Below are 23,939 nucleotides of genomic sequence, written 5' to 3' on the forward strand. Positions count from 1 at the left end.
GAATTACTTCAGATGCCAATCATACCAATGCCAATTAATAGTCAAAATGTGCTTAGTAATGAGTTTCAATATAGTTTTGTAAGATCAATATAGCTCTAGTTTAGTGCTATTAGAGATCAATGCAAAACCATTGAACATAGAAATCATGCAGCATATGTCATTACAATCTAGTCAGTAACTGAAATAGCTAAATCATACCAAATGTCATTACAATCCAATCCACTCTCTCCACCTCATCCATCATCAATAACCCTTTGGCTCTTTCACATTGGAGCATGAAGGTACCATTTGCTTTCACAAAAACTGCTCGACTCAATTTAGGGACAACTTTGAGAGCAGTATATGCAATACTCAAAACATTATCCTCTTTAGATTTATCCACTTTTACAATCTGAGGCTTACCAAGGCCATCTTTCAATTCCTTCATAGTTTCACATATCACATCCAATGATGCAGACAAAGATGTCTTCTTCCTCTTTCCCCTCCTTGATGATGATGTGGAGGAGTCCCCCTACCACTTGCACTTGACTGATTGGAATGATATAACTTCATCAAAATCTGGTTCGTTGTCAAGAGGTGTACCACAATTGGTATCGTCCTCATCAAGCACGTGGAATGCATCATTCATAGGGTGCCCTTCTTCAACATCAAGGGGCATTGCAGCTATGAACCCTTCTGCAATGTCATTGCTGATTATTACAACCAACTCATTGAAATATTGGAAATATGACCTCTTATACTTTTTTACATTTTTGAATTCTCTCCTCTACATGTAAGCATTACTAGATGGATTAGGTTGTATGTTTTTCATTACTAAAATAAGAAGGGAAAAATTCTTCAACGAAAAGAGTACAAAGATCATCTTACATTCAAAATCTCATTAGACATAGAATCCTCAACATCCACAATTTGAGTTTCTTCATTCCAAGCTAACCCACTTGTATTTTTCAAGTCCTTCATTGCTCTATATCCTACTTTCCATGTTTTTAGCTTATTCTTAAAATGATCTCATGACAGATTCAAGTTCATCCCTGCATTGAATGTCCTCTCTATCACAATCTAGGCTTCTTTTTTAAAACCACCTTCACCTTTTTGTTTGAGATGAACTTGTTCAAGGAGCAAGTCTAGAAACTTGCATTCCATTAGTTTTGTCCACATTTTGTTCTTTGAAATAGAAGATTTTTTGCTCACAATGACGGATCCATCTATATCACTCAAAATAATGGGAGAACACATCTAGTTCACATGATCATATCCATCCATGCTCATCATGAGCTCAGTATATGTCATTGTGTACTCCATGTATTTCATTAAAATTTGAAGGTGGTAAACTTTAAATATCAATTTGTAATACATCATATTGGAACCAAGCTAACATATTGAATAAGTAAACTTATTATAATTTAAAGTAATCATACAATTGAAATTAAAAGTTACCACTCTTTAGATTTAAATGGAATACAACAAGGAGTAACATCAGAAAAATAGGATTTTTGGCGAATTCATTGTTCTCTTGTTACTACTGGGCTTATGATCTTCATCATTTGGTACTCCTTTTTGTATTTCATTTAAAATTGAGGATGATAAACTTTGAATTTCATTTTTTAATACATCCTAATGCAATGAGGCTAACATTTAATAAACTTGAAAGCATTTAACTAAAGATGATAAACAGTATTCAACTACAACATGTGATGGTTTGAGTGGTTTTGAGGCAGTGGATAGGAGGAATAGTTGAGAGACATTTAAGCTACTCCTATCAGATGATACACATCATCAACTTGTTGTACCAGTCAATTCAAACTTTTTCAAATCATCAGATAGTGTAAATTTAGTTGTAACTATGGTTGTGGGTGGAAGATTTGTGCACAAAATATCATTTATTGAGGCTTGGTGTGCAAGTTGCAATAATTGATGATAATGCATCAACATCAACAAAACTACTAGCAAGACAAAATGGTGATATCAATGGCAGGTAAATAGTCATAAGCCCCATTATGAAGCATGTTATTGTGCTTTCTCAATAAGATGTATAATAATTGTGCTTTCTTACATTTAAAACAATGTAATCTACATTTCAAGTTTGATTGTGTATAGCAGATATGATCAAGAGTTTGTATACATAAAGTAGGTGTGAAATTGAAAGTTAATGCTCTTTTTATTTAATTGGAATGTAGCAAGGACTGATATCATAATAATGAAATCACACACCATCATTGTATATGCACACATCAATTTAATCATATAAAGCACATTGCCTTCTAATAAATAATTTATTCTTCGGATCTATAATCTTCCCACATCCTACTTGCTATATCTTCTTGAAATTGGGCCCAATCATTTCTATCCTCCTGAGACAACACATATGTCTCAAGCAGTGGTACCTCTATCCCACCATGATCATCTTCCTCTTCAATAGGTACTCCCAATGGAAGGCCATCCTCTATCATAATGAAATTGTGAAGTATGCAACATGCTAAAACAATATAAGATTGTGTCATGATATCATAAGACATTGCATATCTTAATATTGGAAAACGCTGCTTCAGAATACCAAAAGAATGTTCTACTACATTTCTAAGAGAGGAGTGTTGATGGTTGAACAACTCATGTGTAGATTTTATTGGGTTATCTCTTGACCACTTTTTCAAGTGGTAGCGTGTACACCGATAAGGAGCAATAAATCCAGGTGCATTTGGATATCCAACATCCACTAGATAATATTTTCCTACATAAAGAAAGTATATCGTTAATATTTGAAATGTTTAGCATACCCTTGATTATATTAAAATGTGATTTAGCTTACTAGAGGGAACAAGTGGATTTGATCTAGATAGAGTTGAAGCTAGAACATGACTATTTGCAGCAGAGCCTTCCCAACTAGCAAGGCCGTACTAAAATTTACAATCAAAGGAGCAGACATCATAACATTTTGTGATAGGTTCCCTTTTCTATCATGATATTTACCCTATATGTCAACACCAACTCACACTAGAATATGGGTTCCATTGATAACTCCAATGCAATCCTTTGGGATATGATACACTGATCAAATGTATGCTCAAGTAATAATAAGATAAGGACAACAATCTAAACAATAAACTTGTAACAATGTGTGATTTACCTTGAAGAACTATTCGAAACAATCCTTCCCACTAATTTCAAGAGGAGTGCTTGGACTAGTTGGTATGAAGTAATCCCTGTAAAGGGCTAAGACAACCATCAATAGTTTGTGGAAGTACTAACTGACTGTCTCTTCTGAGTGCCCAAAGTTATGGGCAATCTTGCAATTCCTTAGATTGTGCCCAAGGGTGTGGAGGAACATCACTATTTGTTCCTCTAACTTCAAGTGGATCGTATCTCTCAAGCTTCCTTTCAGCCTAAGAATATGAGCTAAAGAAAAGAAGGCTGCCCTACTCATCTGAATCTGATCATGATAATCCACCTCATTTGAATGAATAATGTCTCTACAAAAGGAATTTCCTTTTCTTATTCATTTACCCATTTGACTACCTTCTTAGGCTACTAGTACTTTGGCTATGCCAACAAAAGGAAAAAAAATTGCGAGAATGCGGGCGTATGTGGTCTTCTTAACTATGCATCCTTGAACCTCTATACTATCCATAGGATCCATTAGTGGCCTGAAACATGGACAATTTAAACACTATCAGTTATGACATATCAACTACCACTTATTGAAATACAACATGATTATTTGCTAGCCTCATTGCATTAAGAAGTCAATTACTTATTCAAATACAACAAGGAGTACTAACTACTAAGGATCATAAGCCCATAATGAACAAATTACAATAATGTGTCATTCTACTCCATGTAATATATCTATACCAATGAAAGTATAATATTGATTCCATTTGTCTATATGTATACACACATGCATATGTGTATGTATTTATGTAGGTGCACACACATGTATGTATGCATACATGTACACACACATGTATGTATGTATGTACATACACACAAACATGTATGTATATATGTACACACATGTATAAATGTACAGACACATATGTATGTATGTACACACACATGTATAAATGTACAAACACATGTGTGTGTATACACATACACATGTAAAAATTATAACCTGAGTTTGGGTTTTTATGAATGTATTTCAATAAACTGTCGGGTTTGCCAGAAATGAGGCTTTTTTTTTAGAAGATGAAAAGGAGCATTTTTGGTATGTGAGAATAGGGTTTCTTTCTACATTTATCTATACATAGTTTATGACCTCATAGACTATGTATAGTTGATGTATACATAGTTTAGTTGCTCATTTCATTGGCATGATTTGCATTGATCTTATTACTGAGCACATGTTTACTATTTTCCTAAGAAGATTCAGTAGAAATTGTTACAACATATATTGTTTATTTTGCTAAGTAGATAGCAGATAGAAATAAAATGTACAAGTCAACTATGTATAGATAAAATCTAGCTTTGTCATTGATCTACCATGTATACTACATAAATATAGGCTAGATTTAGTATCCACCCTTTAACAATGCAAAACCAAAACATGTGAATAAAGTCATGGGCATAAATGCTTTAGTTAGGTACATCCGTACATAGTTTATGACTTGGCTAGGTTTAATGAATTGCAATGGTCTATACATAGTTTATGACTTGGCTACCTTTAATGGAATTGCAATGATCTATACATAGTTTATGACCTCATAAACTGTGTGCATGAATTATGTATAGATCAGAGCCAAGATTGGCATTTATCTATACATAGTTTATGACCTCATAAACTATGTATAGATAAAAGCCTTGATTGCCATTGATCTATACATAGCTGATCCATACAGATTTTATGATTTGGCTCTATTTAATGGTATTACATTGATTTCTTACAACACTATACTGGAACTCATTACTGGAAAGAAACTATTGCATAGTTTAGTTGTTCATTTCATTGGCATTGGCATGATTGACATCTGAAGTAATTCCAGTTTATGAGTTTCCTATGTTGAATGGTTTTGCATGGATCTATACATACTTGATATATCCATAGTTTATTTGTTCATTTCATTGGCATGATTCACTTTGATTAATGCTATTGCATTGATCTTTCACAACACTATTCTAGAACTCATTAGTGAGCACATATTGTCTATTTTGCTAAACAGATTCAAAACAAATTGTTAAAACATATATTTATTGTTTTGCTAAGAAGATAGGAGATAGAAATAGAACCAAATCAGATAATCAGAGGTAATGACATGAGCACATACTAAAAGTCATTTCTAAGAACATATTGACTATTTTGCTAAGAAAATTAGCAAAAAACTATGAAATATCTATGTAAAGAAAAAACCCAAAATGCAAAGATGGGTAGGAGAATATAATCGTGCATGTAGAGATTGGTGGGAGAAAAACCCCCACAACCATCATTGAAGTGGAAAAACCCCATAGCCATCAGCCAAAGTAGAGAACAATGGCCCAAAAACTCCAAACTCATTGGTGTCCACAAAAACCCCCAAATCTCCAAAGTCACCAGTGTCAACAGAAACCCCCAAAACTCCAAACTTGTTGCTATGCATAAAAACCCCAACCTTGCCCAAAAACACTAGAAACCCAAGTCACAGGAGGAAAATGGCTCACGAGTTCATCTTCCCAAATGCCTATATCATCATCCAAAACCCTAATATAGATTTTAGGGACCCAACAATTTGATTAAAATGCCTTCATAAAAATCCATAATTGGGTTTTCATTTTGAATTCCACCTATTTCTTGGAGGAAACTTCTTCCATTTTTGCTCCAAAATTGGAAGAAAAAACTGATAATCGGGTTCTACATTTGGTGAACCAAATGCCCTCATTTTGCTGCATAACTAGGTTTTCATTGTCAAAATCCTATTCTACCCCTGGTATTCCCGTAACCAAATGGGGCCTTAGTACTCATACATGAAAACATAAATGCAAACTAGAATTTCAAAAATTCTGTGCAAGTATATATGTTATTTTATTTTTTGAACTTCTATTGAAAATTGGTTTGTACTTTATGACATTTTCAGAGTGAGTGTAGCTTTAAAGCATCCTAAAGTGTAACAAGGTTAAAATGAGAGTGGGTAGAAGAAGATTATGGTGTCTATGCAGTCATCGTGAAGTGATAGTGTGTCCTATGGATGCTCACATAATAACTCACCATAGTTGATGTAATAGCCTTTTAGCAAATATTAACTCTCTTTAAACATTAATATAGGGTATGCCATTAACATTTGGTTTGTAATTTATGACATTTTCAAAGTGGGTGTAACTTTAAAGCATGCTAGAGTGCAACAAGGACAAAATGAGAGTGGGTACAAGAAGATTATAATTTCTATGTAGTCATCATGAAGCGATGGTGTGTCTTATGAATGCTCACATCATAGCTTATCATAATTTATGTTAATACCCTTTAAAAAAAAAAACTCTCTTTAAACATTGATTTAGGGTAAGTATCCATGTAATTGTGAAGCTCATTTTCAACAAAAATCTATGGAACTGGTGGCCCCATACTTATTGGTGTTTGCTACATTTTTTTAATGAGGCATAACAAGTAAAATGTTTCAATGAAATCCTAATATCATTTTTTATATTTAAAAAAAAAATTGAGAAAAAATAGGAGACAAATAAGGAGGGGGGAAAATAATTTGTGTAGCCATGTGTCATTTTTGTCAATAAATACTATTTGCTTATTCCTCCCTCCCAAATCCTAAACCATCCTTTTCCGATGATTAAAAAGTGGCATGTGAATACTTCGATTACTTAAATTTAAATAGAAATAGCACTTGAGCAATTACACAAGGATGTGCGCTTAGAGACTTTGCAATAATTATATAGTTCAAAATATTAAATCTTTTCTATGTTTGAAAAAAGTGGAAGAATTTTCATTTATATGTAATCAATGTTTTGTTAACTTTTTTGCTCACTAATATTTTATTTGATATTTAATTATTTGAATTTTCATTTTGTGACCTAAGTTGGGTAGTTTACAACTTTATTGTGTCAAAGAAAAGTTTTAATCTATAATTTTGATGTATGTCTATTTAAGTTATTAATTTAGATAACATATTTTTTATTTTTACAAATTACAATTGTAAACACCCAAAAATTGGCAAAGACCTAAATCACATAGTTTTGATCAATCAATGCAAATTAAAGAGAAAATCAAAAGAAACACAACAAACTTTCGAATCAAAAGATTACATTAAGTCATTAATCATCTATCAAATTAATAAGACCTAAATCAACTTCAAAAGAGGAAAAAAATAATTCAAATTCATAAAATGAAATTCAAAAAGGAGAGGGAAAAGACAAACTTTTGAGAATAAATGAAACTTTTATTAAATCAATAAATCCATTTATTCTCACAAAATGAAAATCCTTCTTTTATATAAAGAATTGAAAAGAAATCCAAATTTAGCCACAAATCATGACTTTTGGGGCTCCTCCTCTTGTCTCTCATGAGACACTTTTTTTGAAAAAAAATTCAAATTAGCCACAAATTATGACTTTTGGGCTCCTTCTCTTGTCTCTCATAAGAGATTTTTGTTGAAGTAAAAGCCATATTTAGCCACAAATCATGACTTTTTGGGCTCCTTCTCTTGTCTCTCATGAGAGATTTTTGTTGAAATAAAAGTCATATTTAGCCACAAATCATGACTTTTTGGGCTCCTCTTGTCTCTCATGAGACATTTTTGTTAAAAATAAAAATCATATTTAGCCACAAATCATGACTTTTGGGCTCCTTCTCTTGTCTCTCATGAGACATTTTTGTTGAAATAAAAGCTATATTTAGCCACAAATCATGACTTTTGAGATCTTTCTCTTGTCTCTTATGAGACATTTTTGTTGACATAAAAGCCACATTAAGCCTCCAATCAGGACTTTTCGGCTCTTTTTATTGTCTCTCATGAGACAATTTCAATTTCACTTCTATCCACCAAGTAAAAAGGTAAAACCCAAATGCTTACCCCAACTCCTTCTTAAAATCTTATAAATAGAAGGAGAATTCAATAGCAAAGAAACCAAAGTTTTAGGCATCTACATTATAGGCACATTTTGATTCATCATTTTAGCATTCTCATTATAGAATTTTCATAGAATTTTAGCATTATTTTGAGTTATTTAGCATCATTTATCACTTGTTAGTTCATTGTATCTTCATCTTGATAGCATATAATCTACATTCTAATCATAGATCTTGCATGTATCTATTGTAGATCTACATTCTAAGCATTCTCCCATTCTATAACTGTCACTAAGATGCTGGTTTGAGAGCTATTTTAGTAGTTGTAGTTAGGGAAACATGAGACATTCATAGAAATAAAATTTTGATGATAATTCTTGGGTTTAGTTTAGTTTGTCGTTAGTATATTTGCATTCTACACCAAGGTTTCATGAATATGCGTTTACACCGTGTACAAATTGGTGCCCATCATGGGGTACACAGACACACAAACAGTCACATACTAGATGAAAGGTCTCACCTAAGATATTGTGCAAAATTGGTTGAGGTACACATGGCATTCCATACAAGAGGAGACACTTATAAGTGGACACCAATAATGTGTGAAGCCATAGGATCACTAAAGTAAAATAGTGAAAAACCAATAAAAGATCATGACTTTATTCTGGTACCTCTAGTCAAGTACATCATCGAGGCACTAAAAGCACATGATAGCATAGGAAATCATTATTTGCAGACCAGGCATGCTTCTAGTTGTGCACAATGAATTGAACTTGTTTAGTTTTGCTAGGGAGAAACTTTCATATCAAGCAAATAAAAGAGTATGGCATGTGTCAGTGAAAATTTAGCAACGGGTTCTATTTATTGTGTTAGCAAAAGTTAAGGTGGTTGAATGTTAGAACCAAAGGTAAAGTGTACCGAGTACCAATGGGGTAGGGTGCAAAGAGCGGGTGTTGGTAGAGAAGGTTGGTAGAAATTTACGGTGGTCATTATGGTGCAAAAATGCTGAAAGTGTACTTGGTACGAGTGCAATGGGAAGCAGGCATGTGGGAAGGTCAGTAAAGAGTGAATCCAAGCGAGGGATGACCATAAATAGGCATATAGCATGATAATAGAATGAAGCTAGGTGAAGAGTAAAATGTGGTCATTTGATTGATTGAGAAGGCTAAGGCAGTGTGTAAGTGAAAGCATGTTAGGCTCACCAGATCAGTCGCAACAAGTGCTAGCTAGGGAAGATGGACTAGGCAAGGGTGAAGGATAAAGCGCATTCAGCGAACCTCTAAGGAGCTAGCATATCAGCCCGAATGGCAAGGTGAATCAAGTCAGGCGAGGCAGGGGTTGGCACAACCTAAAGATGTAAGGATTATTGTAGAAGAAATGCCCTTGTCAGCGTTAATGATGTTGTTAGGGACTGCAACACAACAAGCATTGTAGGTGGTATTAGATAATGATGAGCCGATGACTCAAGTAGAGAATAGTCAGCCTAAGATGATAAAGAGTATGTTCGGAGTAGAGGAGGAGGTGGGGAAGATAAAATCTCTTAAAAATTCTATGGAAAAGGCTCTGAGGGATGTAGGAGGCATTAGTGCAGGTGAGGGGATGAGTGGATTAGGTCAGTTGATTAGCCTTCAAATTTTAAGACAAGGAACAATGGGAGGGGAAGCGAGTGGTGCAAATGTGGAGGAACTGTGGCTAGAGGTGGGGGGTGGAGACCAATCATCAAATGATGTGAAAGACTTGTAGAGAATGTTGGCTATAGAGAGAGCTCAAGTAGAGAATGCCAAATAGGAAGTTGAGTTTCTACTGGGATTGACAGAGAAAGTGCGGGAAGATGGGGCACAAATAGAGGCAAGACAACTCTAAGCGATGGTGAATACAGAGTGGGAACGGGTGCAGTTGCTAGAAGCAAAGTTGCATGTGGAGCAATTTTATGTAAAGGGAAATGATGTAGGGATGCAAGTAGAATGATCACGGGCTTAGCAGTTGCAAGAATCGTTGAAGATGGCACAAGTGGGTTTAGAGAGTGCTCAGAATGAACTGATGTTATTGCAGTTGTAGTCGGATTCCTTTAGAGAAGTGATTGCGAAAGTGAATGCTTTAGCATTGAAGTTACAGGAGTAGTTAGCGTTGAGTGAGGGGAAAGTGAGGCAATTGTAGCAATGTTTGAGCGAGGCAAAAGCGAACGTGGAATGATGGAAAATGATGACTAATTAGATGCAACAAGAGTAGGATGTGGCCCAATGAGCTATCATTGCACAAGGGGTAAGAAAGTTTGTGGAAAATGTATTCATGCAAATGCACCAGATGAAAAAGGTATACCAGAAAGCTACTTATTGGATGGGATGTTATTATTAGGAATTCTTGAATGAGGACCGACGAGAGTTGCAGTTTATAGATAGGGAATTTTTACATCTACTGAACACACAATTATGCACACAGGAGGTTTCCAATTCCCATGGATGTGGTGTGGGTAAAGAGGGGGTTGACACCAGGGGCTTCTTCGTTTGGAGCTAGGCCAGAAGAGACACCATTTATTGGACACCCTGTTGTGCCAACTCCCTCAGGGAGGCCAGAATAAATAAGCAACCAGACACTGGTTAAATGCAATATTGTCATTGCCATTAGTAGGAGAAAAAAAAGTTTGTGCTTGTTGGTGTGACAATTAAAGGGAAAAATGATGTTGATTATAAAGCAGTGCCATGTTTTGTTTTTGGGATTTTGTAAAATATATAAATGTTTTTGTGTTTTTTGGAATATGTAAATGTTTTTTTGTTATGTGGAATATGTAAATGTTTTTGTGCTTTTGTGGAATATGTAAATGGTTTTGTGTTATTGTGATAAATATTGGAATGGTTTAACTCTTGTAAAAGTGAGAACAATACAATCTGTAGAGTAAGGGTAACCATTACTGGTAGGTGAGAATGTCTATGAGTAGATTAACAATTGTGATAGACAATAATAAGGCCAATGTGGGGACATTTTGTTAGGTGTGTGATGAGATGAATGCTTACAAGGTTTGAGAAAAGGCATTGGGACCTACACAAGGCCTATGATGGCCAAATCAAGAAGGGCCTTGAAAGAGGCATTTGGGCCTAAAAAGATGTCTCGAGGGCCTAAAAAGGCCAAAATGGGGCCTTGAAAGAGGTGTTTGGGCCTAAAAAGGCACTATGGGGGTTTGAAAAAGGTGTTTGAGCCTAAAAAGGTGTCTTGGGGGCTTGAAAAGGTCAAAATAGGGACTTGAAAAAAGGCGTTTGGGCCTAAAAAGGCACTTCGGCAGCTTGAAAAAGGAATTTGAGCCTAAAAATATGTCTCAATGGCCTAAAAAAGGCCAAAATAGGGCATTGAAAAAGGTGGTTGAGCCCAAAAAGGCATCTTGAGGGCTTGGAAAGGTCAAAATAGGGCCTTGAAAAAGGCGTTTGGTCCTAAAAAGACATCTCAAGGGCCTGAAAAAGCCAAAATAGGGCCTTGAAAAAGGCATTGGAGCCTAAAAAGGCATCTTGAGGGCTTAAAAAGGCCAAAAAAGGGCCTTGAAAAAGGTGTTTGAGGCCTAAAAAAGGTGCTTTGGGCCTAAAGAGTCACTAGAGGGGTCCGAAAAGGAAACTTAGGCCTTAAAAAATGCGCTTGGGGGGCCTAAAAGGTGCTTTAGGCCCAAAGCGCCTTTTTTAGGCCCCTCAAAGAATCTTTTTCAAGGCCCAACCATCCTTTTTTGACCCCTCCAGTGCTTTTTTAGGCCCAAACACTAATAGATTTGGCATCGATTTGCGACGGCTATGTGTCGCAATTACGACAGCAATGTGTCGCCATTGCGACAGACATTGACATCATAGTTATTTAGTCACAATTTACGACGTCTACCCCTTGCCGTCGCAATTGCGATGCCTATCTGTCGCTATGCAGCCACCTTATTGTCCCATCATCCTCATCACAATTCTTGTGTTTTTCGTCGCAATTGCGACGGGGTTGTCGTCGCACCTACAGCAACCCCGTCGCAATTGGAGGGTAGGTGTAATGGCAACTGCGTCACAATTCTAGTGTTTTCCATCGCAATTGCGATGCCAACCCCTCCAATTGCATCAAGGTTACTGTAGGTGCGACGGTTGAAGGATTAAAACAAAAACAAAAAAAAATCGTGCTTTAAGCTGCCCTTCAATTGATATTTGGATGCCTTAATTGAGGGTTTATCCAGTAGGACCAGTGTTGCTTCCATAGGCAAGCCATGCATTATGCTAGAAAGGGCTGAGAGTACTTTGTCTCAAAATGAAGCTCTCTTTAGTCTGGAATTGGCTTGCTCAAACTATCTACCAATGCCATGTTTTTCCTATGATAGGAAAATGTACAAGATAGAAAATAAAATGTAAAATCCATTGGAACAGGCTGAAGAGATCAATAAGGCAAACTCACTCACCTATACAATTTTGATGATTTATAGATTTCACTAAAGTTGACAGCTAGACAGTGCTCTTCTGACATAGAAGTTACTTCCAACATCCACGTAGCTAGATTATAACCTTCCTTGATCTGTGGAACCCCCTCAATGGCCTACATGAATCATTTTCAATTAGCTGAAACATATATGATGATTGCAGCTAGTGCTTGACTCTTAAGCTCAACGTATTGAGAATGTTTGCTAAAAGCTTAGTGGTCAACACTATCTGGCATGACCAATTCCTTGTATATAAAATTGACTTCCTATTGGTTCTAGTACAATAAACTATGACTACTTACAACTCCAAAATTCAAACTGCTCATCAAAAGGTACCAGATTTGGATCTAAATCTCTCAACAAAATAAAACCGTAGTGGATGGCATCTTACCGAAAAAATATTCTATAAGTTTGTTAGAATTGTGACCAAGTGGACCTGCATAGATAAGCTGACCTCCTCGCTTCATTAAGAATAGCTACAGCATATTTCATTTAGCTTTAAGAAGATGCCAATTTCAAATGCTTCACAAAGCTATTTTAAGAAAACCAAATCTTTACCTCATCAAATACCTCAAAGATATCAATACTAGGCTGATGGATTGTGCAAACAATAGTTCTCCCCATGCCAACTATATTTCTTACTGTTCTCATAATTATAGCTACTGCCTGAGCATCCAAGCCTGAAGTTGGCTCATCCATGAATATAATTGAAGGATTAGCCACAAGCTCTACTGCTATTGTTAACCACTTACGCTATTCAGTAGATAGGCCATTCAGTCCAGGAAGCCCAACCAAGGCACCTCTCAAAGAAGTGAGCTCCACAAGTTCCATTACTTCATCCACAAACATCTGAACATTGAATTTCACATTGTAATATTACATATATAATTAAATAGAATAAAAACCAAAATAGAGCAATGAGGCTAGAGTAGGAATTTAGAATATTAAAAAACAAATAAAAAAGATGGTGCCAAAAGAATTCCAGATTAATATTCATCGGGAGTTCAATTTAGAAGGAGATTGTTACAGTGAATATTTTCGTAACACTTATCAAATCTTTGGTAGCCAGCAACCTCTTTGCACTGGACTTCAACTAGGTTGTTTATCCAGCAGTAGTGAGTCAAGGCATTAATAATGAGAAGTCAAATGGAGATCCTGATATTCAATGCTCACAAGATCAAAACAGCTTTCATGTATACACCAAATTTATGGTTGGCAATGAAACTAGGGCTAGGTTTGAGGCACCTACCAAGCTTTTGCATGCTTAATCTATCAAGTAGATGAGGACACTACCAATAATCTATTTGTCAATTGTAAGTGGATTGTTCAAATTTGGTGTCTACACAGCTACGATTCTCTATAGCCATGCTTGGATTGATGATCCAGATATCAAGAGATTTAAATTTAATTGTGTTATATCCATAGTAACAATACGGTTAATAAATCAGAGGTAAGCATTAATTAGAGAGAGATGCCTATGTTCCAATTATGACAATACAAGGAAGCAAGTGGGGAAATGATTATGAACCATCTTCCCCAGTGAGTGATTTGAACTGCTCTCACAACTCCTAAGTTGCCAAATTGGAATCATAATTGGGAATGGGTAGTTGCATACAACATACCAATACAACAATGTTTTTTGGGGCTGGGTAACTCCATACAAAAAAAAAAAAAAAAAAGTTACATTAATTTATTTCATTAAGTATCCTATACAACTAAATAGTAAATATACGCAGTTAACAATACTTAATCATACTATAAAATAATCTGTACATAAATTGTAAGACTAAAATATCCAAGGTAACATATTTACACAATTTGGTTACTTCAGGAAAAGATGGTGACTTATTTCAATTTGGAATATGTATCAAGTCTCAAGTCTATCTGTGATATCTTATTGAGAACAAAAATATGCATAACCTTGCAATGAAACACGGTAGTACAAGCCTTCCATAGAATATTCAACTATATGTTCGAAAGAGTTAATGCATATACTATTATTGCTTGGTGTTTTCAAATCTGTTAGTACTGTAATTGTTGAATAAGCAATATAATTGATAAATTGTTATATTATCTTTGTAAAAGAAGAGACAGATTTAAACCAGAGAAGCAATAATTTGCAAAATCACTAATTATACCTGCTTAATCATGATTGTGGAGCCAGCCAATATCTTCCCTGAAAAAATCTCAATTCATGTTTTCTTCCTTACAAAAACAATAGATATATGTAAGATTAGATATAATGATCAGTTCAAAGCCAGATTCAATGAAAAATAGTATTTTGTACCACTAACCCTGTTCAAGGAAATCACTCTGCACATCACCATCATAATTTTTGCACCCCCAAACACAGGCACCATCACTCTTCAAATCATAGGCTACCATGTCATCAATAAGCCTATGCTCATACCTATTCATGAATCAATCATTGAAAGAAGTTATTGTGTGCCCGATAGAATCAAGATAATCAACATTGCAATCTTCATATTATTGCGCCAAGAAATAAAACCAACCAGATTCCTGTTGTGTCATATTTATCTTTCCAACTGGCCTCATATACCTCCTGGAAGATATCTTTAAACCTACCAATTTAAGTCACATATAAGAAGAATCTCCGAGAATATGAGGATCCTTAAGCTAGAGAATCATAAAGAATGATAACATGGGAAGTAAGGTGTGTTAGAGAAAAAGGTAAAAATAAGATCATCAATCCTTGTATTGATTTGAAAACATACCTTCCATCATATTTTTTTAAAATTGTGTTTTTAGTACTCAGGTAAAGTGGCCATTTCTTCTCATAAGTTGTTGCCATTGATGCATCAACAAATGCACGAATAGACTGCACAGAAATAATTTTATGTGCATCAATACCTAATTTCTTCTGATAATCTGTTGCCATTGATGCATCAATACCTATGACCAATCATGGAACACTCTAAACAAATCAAATCTAGAAATTTTACCTTTTTATCAGCCACCTGGAAGGGTTTCAAGGCTGCACACGAGCGCTCCTTCTGACCAGGCAGTGTAAGACGTATGAGCATCAAACTAGCTGTATATTTACATCTAACATGAAAACTATAAGGTCTATCTGGTTCTGATGTTTACTTACAATTCCATGATCAAATTAGGAATGAAAAGATACAAACTTTGGTCTTCACGAAAATTTAATACACACAAAACTGAAATACCAGCAATATCTATTGTGGGGCTAGATGGATTTATACCTATTTGGGCCTGCTTGCATCTTCAAATATGGGATGCTTGCAAGATTGAAACTGGGCAGAGGACGCGTTTTGCATAGGAGGACTACTCATTTTCTCATAGCAATGGATAGAGAAAAGAGAAAGAGAAAGAGAAAGATGAATCTCATCCTTACCCCAAGATTGAGTCTTTGCACTGTGCTTTTTATTCAGACCAGGCTTTGATAAGAAGGGAGACAAGGCTTGAGAAGGAAATGGACATGGCAAAGAAGAAGAAGAAGCAGATGGATTAAGCATAGGCCAAAGGGAAAGAGAATATAGTTTCTCAAACCCACCAAGAGCCAAAACAACTTGTCATCTTGTGCAACTTTATGCCATATCCTATTAACACATGAGGTTGTTGCTAGTGTTCTTGCATCCATGTATTGGTGTAATTGGGAGCCTCTGAGATGACTTCAAGGATATCAAAATTAAAGCATTTGATATTGGGGAAGGAGCGGGAAATAATGGATCTTGCACTTTGAGTGCATTTTACATCATTTAGGGGCTTTAATAGCCTATTACATCATGTAAACACTACCATCCACCCATAACTCTTCCTAGGACACCCTAGGACTTCAAATGACCCCTTACATCATATAGACTCCCTATTTGTGCCAATTTGAGCTTCACTTACATCTTATTGAGCTTCACTTTGTTTCGAGAATAGTTTAATATTCTCTACTAAACAGGGCCAACCACGTGAAGGTGGAAGCTCATTTGGCCCCACCCCCCTCCCCCTAACATCACTCTACATTCCCCATTAACATCTAACATTCATTCATTCTTTCAAAAATTAATAAAATGTAACATTCAATCAATATCACATGATAACATTCAATCAATATCACATGATAACATTCATTAACACATTAGATTCGTTAACATGCAACATTCATCAATATTCTACATTAACACATAATTCATGAACATTCATTAGCACATAATTAAATTCATTGAGACATAAAATACAGTCATTATCAATTAAGGTATGTAGTGACAATCATTTCTTTTTTTTCTTTCTATTTCTTTTTTCTATGTAAGCTCTAAGAGGAGCATCAGTGTCATCATCAATTCCCCCCTCATCAGTTGTTTTGTTCTCTATTCTTGATGATCTCAAATTCCTATGCTGTTGCAAAGGGGGGTCCTCTGCAATAACAAATAAAAGAGTTAAATTAAAAATAATTTATTATAATTGTTACAAGTATTTAATTATTTTAAATAACATAACTATGTCTCTTTACCTGATCTAACCACATCATTTTGTCTGGACTCAACGTCAACACGGTCATGAACATCGACCCCTCGATCCTCTACAGCTGCTATACAAAATGTTACGTTAATCCAAACACCAATTGCAATTACATATAAAAAATTTAATAGCAAATGTATACCTCCACCACTGGGATGCACATCATGCGAACCTTCGACATCCACAGATTATGTAGAAGGATTGTCAGGCTGCATTCCAACATCCTATGCATTGTTATCATTGCTTGCTTAAAATAGATATACTCATTTTATATTGGAACTTAACATCAAATAGACTAATTGGTAAAGTATTCAATTTGAAATAAATTTCATTTAGCTTATTTACCTGTGGCTGAGATGCATCAGTATTAGAACCTTCCACACTAATTTCAGCTCGTAGTCGTTCAACCACGGCTCTATAGCCTTGTTGGAAGCCAATTCTCTTATCGTCTTCTGTGAGGCATCTCTTGAACTCTGAGCCCTGCATTTTTGCGTGGTATGGTGAATTTTACTTGCATTTTTTCATCAACTAATGGAGGGTAGTTAAAATATCAATAGCAAATTATCTATATCCATCACAATATAATAGGAGAAAAATTGAGCAATTTTGATGGAGCAATCTACTATATAAATGTTGCATGTTTGTATGCTTTGCTTGTACCAACATATTTTCTCCAAATTCTTAAGTTGGGTAAGAGTTAGTTCAGCTCTTTGGAAATAAAAATGGTTGCAAGTGCTGCTGCATTCCCTCATTCTTTCAACCATTGCCTTTATTCTCAACTATTGGAGGAAAATTCAGTCAAGGGTGAGATTTTAAATAATGTCATATTAGTGAATCACAAGTTTTCTTCACTAATCTAGATTGCAGAGTCTTGACTTCAATTGTTGAATTGTTTATATTGAATATGAAAATCCACTACTGTTATTATATTCTATTGACCTATTTATAATTGATGAGCTAAATAAGGGAGTCCTAGCATTTCCCTTCACATTATATAAAAAATTTGATATAATTTTTCATTTACTAATACTTACAACTCTTGATTGAAGTTTCGGAAAACCACCAGAGTCGAGCTTGTGTGTCCCGTGCTTTTCTAGTCTTGCCTTTGTTGCCTTTGATGTGTCAGGCAATCTATGAAAAGTTTGAAATATGTTAGATAGTATAAATATGGAGGTTAATTAGTACATAATTAGATTCTCAACAGTATCACATACCTTGTTGTACTCTCCACTGGTGTAATATTATTTTTCTTGTTAGCTTTATACTTTCCATCCAAAATTAGAGCCTGCCACTCAACCTCAGGAACATAGGGCGAACGCTCGTACCTGGGGTTATCCTGTAAATTTTTTCTGTACTGGTCCCTAATATACTTCAAACAAAAACTAGCTTTTTCAAGGAGCTTGTTTCTCTCGAATGCACGAGGTCCAAAGAGTTGGGTCATGCTCTCTATAAGATCATCCTTCAACAGTTTGTGTTGGTGATTCCACCTTTTAAGTACAAAAAAACATGTTAGACTCATAAATGAAGTGAAGCTACCTTTAATATAGTTCAAGAAATGGACGAAAAGGAAAACTATTATAGCAATGATATGAAATCAAAATAGTGGTTTGGGGTTTTAGTTAGGATATGATGTTCCACCAGGTACGCATGGTGGGCCCAAATATTCACAAACACTCATCACCAAGTTTTCTCCAAAAAAGATCATTCCCTACAAAACAATCATGGGATCATTAGTCGATGAAGAGTGATCAAAAACTAAATTACTATTATATCACTATAGAATAATAATAACTTTAAAGTACCTGGAACTTTGGCTACTTTTAATGGAATGCCTTCATCATCACTGACAATCAATGTGACATCCTTCACCGTTCTCGTACTAGGAACATAGGAACATCCAGGAAATGATGTTGCAGGTCCTATTGCAAAAAGTTTCATAAGTTTCATAAGTCTTTGTCACGATCGAAGTATAAAAGAACAAATGATAATTGATATTATAAAGTTGTAAAAAAGAAACTGTTTGTTGCTGTCATAAGAGAGAAAAAGAGGGATTTGTGTACCAGCAGATGGTGCAACAGTCGATGCATGTAAGCTGCGTGTTGCTAACTCAGCAGTCGAAAAGAGATTTTTGGTTGTCCTAGATGGAGGCAGCATCATCGTAGGATTCAATTGATGTGAAGCTGAAGAATAAAATTGTTAGAGCATGCATAAATATAGAACACGTGGACTAGCATGGACAAGATTGTTAGAACATTAAAAAAAAGGATTGTTCGAGCATGTATTGTCAATGATTATTAAAATTCTTATATATATTCACTGGAAAACAGAAGTTGGAAATGGAACATGCGATCTACCTGAACCACCTGCAGCACCCTCATCATGGGAACGGGGCTCGAAATCAAGCAAAAAACTCTGTAAAGACAATGCATCCATATTTTAATTAATGCCATAAAAGAGCATAACATAAAAACCATTATTGAACTCTTGTTATAATTAAAAAATTTATTAATACTTACTTTTAAGGACTCAGAGGTGTGCAACAATTCAGATGCCCTATCTTTTATTTGTTGAGTCATAGGCTTTATGGTTGCCAAACGTAGAATTTCTTTGCTAATTTTCTTTAAATTAATTTTAATCAAACCAATCAGGTCATCGGTCTCTGCTAAATCGATATAGAAAGGGTCCTCCTCAGGGGGGGCTTGCTAAGGGACTGCAGGTTCCTTTCCCTCCCTCTGATCACTAGCCCTCTGTGACAACAATAGTATTAGTATTATCAAAATTACTCCAAAACAATAAAGAAAACAACATTAAAAAAATAACATTTTGCTTCTATCTAGTTTGCACAATTACAAATGAGTTTTACCTGCTCATGTGTAGATGAGCTGGGAGCATCGTCAGCATCCCCTCTGGGCGGTTGCTCCATATTGTGCCCCTGTGTCAAAGATGAAGTATAAAAATGTTAGCCAAAAATTTATTGACTAAATGGTATGTTGGAGTCATTGATTAGAAGTTGGTTTAATAGTATGTACCACCCCATGATAGTAGCCTCATTTGTATCTATGTGGTTCAAATTGTAATCAATAAGAAGCTCTTCCCCTACACGTATTGATTTTATCGCATAGATGAATACACGATTTCCCTCACGCGCCTCAAATATGCAATTGGGTTTCTTTATAGTTGACCCAGGTCGTCTACTATTTATAAAACCCGCAATATTCCATGTTGCTTTTGGCCTTCCATCAATGCATATAGCCACACTTTTACTTTGACTATTGTCTTGCTATTGTATATAATTTGCCAAGAGGGCATACCTATGCATACTTTTTTTATATTTAACAATATGCATCCAACTTTTGTAATTGTAACATGGTCCAACATACTCCATCAATTCATAAACTTTGTTGTAAGACACCTTTATGCCGTCCATAGAAAATAGGCCCAAACCATGTAGTGATGATGGTGCTATGCGATATATCCTCTCATTAACACAAAAATCAGTGTTTATTGGAGGAAGTTCCTTGGGTACCCAATGTTTCTGTAGATGTTGGTACCTCAAGGGCACCTCGATGTCGCCTTCCGTCTCATCATCATAAGAACATGACCCCCCTTGAGCAAGGAAAAATTTCATGTGTTTATTGAATTTTCTTCTAGTCCTTTGACCTCTAGTTAATCTCCCTATTCTAGATAAACTGCATGTCTCACTTTCCTCTTCTATTCCTATATTTCCCTCACTCGAGGAAGACACTTCTGACAAATACCTATTCGCTGGTACCTGCAAATGGGAGAGATCTTAGAAGACATCAATCTTACTATTGATAAGTGTATTAAATAGACTGTCTATAAGGAGTATTGACTTATACCTGTCGATCCATGAGACTGTGCGGGATGCTCCTAAAAGGGGTTCAATTTCCTACAAATGTAATTCAATAATCGTGAGCATAATTACATCATAATCATAATCACATCCATCATTAGCATCACATAAAAATTAAAAACATTAAAAGGTACACAATAAAACACTTAAATCAGGCTCACATTATAAGCCTACTAGGGAAGTAGGCCTAGTGAAGGGCTAAAACTGGGTTTTTGTATCAGCTGATGAGTTGAGGGCTTAGTCACCTTGGGGACATGCTATTTGAAGTTGTTTGATGTGTGTGGAGGTAGAGGAAACACCTAGACTAAAGCCACTTGCATAACATTTTGAAATTCAGTTAGATATTTTATATTAATTAAGATAATTTTAATTTCTTCCAAAACCCATTATAATAATTTTAAAATGGATTACTAGTTTCTTTTTACTTATCGTGTAAATCCCATAGATCCAAATACATGTACTAAAATAAGTTTTCTAGTTTTAGTCTGTAAATCAACATACTGATACAATGTTATTCCTATTCAAAAATGAAATGTTAGAGATACTTGAATTATTAATCAACAAATTGGGTAAGCACTTATATTATGTTTTCCCTATGAATTATATTCTAGGTACAACTCCCTTTGATAGATATTTAATGAATTCCCTTTTCTAAACTAAACACTTACAAATGCTTTTGACCTGAAAGAAAATAAGGCTCAATACATTCACGCATCAATATGTGTTTTAAATAGTTTTATTTAATTAATTTAGATTAATAGTTAATTTAGATTAGCAGTATTCTATTTGTAGTTGAAACTTGTAGCTTTTAAATAGATAATGAATTAACTATGTAACCATATATATAAGACAAATATATTTCTATCAAGAAATGAATATTAAATAGATTAAGGATTGATGGCATACCTCTAAATTCCATCATCATCATCCTCATCGTCGTCATCATCATCATCATCATCATCGTCGTCCTTGTCATCATCGTCGTCATCGTCATCATCATCCTCCTTGTCATCATCATCATCGTCGTCATCATCATCCTCCTCGCCATCATCATCATCGTCATTGTCATCATCATCGTCATCATCAACATCATCATCAACATCATCATCATCAGTAGCAGCATCATCGTCATCATCTTCTTCTTCTTCTTCATGAAAATTTGTGTCAAGAACATCATCCAATAACTGTCGATCGTGATCACCATCTACATCATCTTCTACTTCTTCGGTATCTTCTTCTTCCATCGTATTATACTTTATTGGCCTTCCTCTTGGTTCATGTCTAACAACAAATGACCAACTCGGTTTATGTGGAACCTTTGAGTAAAATACTTGCTCACATTGGCTTGGAAGAACATAAGGCTCATCCCCAACTGGCTCAAACGATCTTGTATTAACTATTGTAAATCCATTATCATGTTCAATAACAGTTCTATCAGGATCATTTGGATTAAGTCATAGCCTCTACCATTTGACAACGAAGAGTACTAATTTGAAGGAACTAAAGTCACACTCAATTATCTCATCCAAAATGCCATAGTATCGATTTTCAGACTCTTGAGGATGTAAGTCGTTTCTAGATGAAATATTAGTCACTTGAAAGACTGCAGTTATTCCTAAATCGCAAGTTTTCTTCGTGTCATCCAACACTTTGACACGAAATTTTTGACCATTACAGAACATAGCCTTGTGGTGTTTAACCTGCAATAATATGTGAAACATATCAAAATTATTGTATCGTGAGTTGATAAACATACGGGTGATTAATAAATTTTTACGTACCTAGAAATCTCTTGAACCACGTGCTAAATCTATTTCCCTTTGCGTAACATTGGAATCTCCATTATGATGAGCTTCTTTAACCAATGAAGATACACCTTCCCATGTTAATGTGTGACCAGAATGTTGACATTGTTCAATCCATACCATCATCCAATCAAGATTGTTTGCAATATACAAATGTAGCGCATCCCACTCTCGAGCACCTGTACAAACAAAAAAAAATAGACAACTTACAACCGATTTATTTTGAAGATTAAGAAATAATTTATTACAATAATATCTTGTAATTTATTACCTCTCACTTTCCTCAATGTACCTTTCCCCATCAAGTACTCCCCTTCTAATTTTTTAAAAGGCTCGAGATCCCAAATGCGATCTACATGGATATTTGATGCAAACTTAGGAAGATATTCAGTAATGTACACCATAGTCTGGTATACCATATATCCCTCTACCATATAACCCTCAGGATGTGCTCTTTGTCGAACCAAAGCCTTCAAAGATTTCAAATGCCTCTCAACCATCCACATTGACCTAGTGTGTACAAGTCCACACAATTCAATCTCCTCAACTAGGTGTATGAGGTAGTGTTCCTGTGCATTGAAAAAAGTTGGAGGTAGACACTTTTGCATTTCACACAGTAAATGAGGAATTCTTCTCTTCCAATAGTTTATATCTTCTTTATGGATTTCTTTAGATGACAACCACCTACATTAAGAGATTCAAGTCACAAAAAATATATAGATATGAGACTTTACAAAATAATATACAATAGATTACATAGCAAGAAAAACAAATCACGAATATAATAAATATATACAACAAATTGAACAGATATTACTGCTTACCTCATATATTTTCCAAGATCGTATATCACTTGTTTGATGCTATTGTTGAAGTACTCTGGGAGAGATAGAGGAAGCACGTACTGCAGTAATTATAAAATAATCATTTCATTGTTTTCTAACATAACATAACGAACAATTCACGTAGTTTATGAATATATTGTAAATACAGAAGAACATAACTTACCTTGACAAAAGTATGCCAATCATGCGTTTTGAGCCCTGGCCCAAATTCACTTTTTTTTGATATGAGATTGTTTATGTTCGCAGCAAATCCTATGGGAAATCGAATTTTTCGTATGACTTCTTTTATGGCATCACTTTGCTGCTCCGTTAATAACCATAGAAGGGAACTTATATTAATTTGATCTCTATTGCTATTTGAGTGAATGAAATTTTTCAATGCATGATTGGATTCATGTATGTCATTACAAATTTTGACAATTTTTTCTTTGTCACGCCTTCCATCCAATATTTTCCACAATGTCTCTGTTATATTCTTTCTAATATGCATAGTATCAAACAAATGCACAATTTGTAA

At 35.1% G+C, this 23,939-nt stretch overlaps 1 protein-coding gene across 1 annotated transcript in view; it reads right to left on the minus strand.

Annotated features, from left to right (window-relative positions):
* Window positions 1-14,693: 14,693 nt before the first annotated feature.
* LOC149560651 (uncharacterized) overlaps window positions 14,694-23,939 on the minus strand; it is a 28,034-nt gene continuing 18,788 nt past the window's right edge. Inside the window, exons 2-7 of the mRNA XM_089827658.1 lie at window positions 18,113-18,385; window positions 17,933-18,029; window positions 15,368-15,418; window positions 15,140-15,285; window positions 14,918-14,986; window positions 14,694-14,814 (exon numbers count right to left, since the gene is read on the minus strand). Of these exons, the coding sequence (XP_089683784.1) occupies window positions 14,694-14,814; window positions 14,918-14,986; window positions 15,140-15,285; window positions 15,368-15,418; window positions 17,933-18,029; window positions 18,113-18,385 (757 nt within the window). The remainder of the gene's footprint in view (window positions 14,815-14,917; window positions 14,987-15,139; window positions 15,286-15,367; window positions 15,419-17,932; window positions 18,030-18,112; window positions 18,386-23,939) is intronic.

This window comes from Cupressus sempervirens, chromosome 4 (assembly GCF_028749045.1).
Source record: "Cupressus sempervirens isolate cs-2001-9-10 chromosome 4, ASM2874904v1, whole genome shotgun sequence".
NCBI lineage: Eukaryota > Viridiplantae > Streptophyta > Pinopsida > Cupressales > Cupressaceae > Cupressus > Cupressus sempervirens.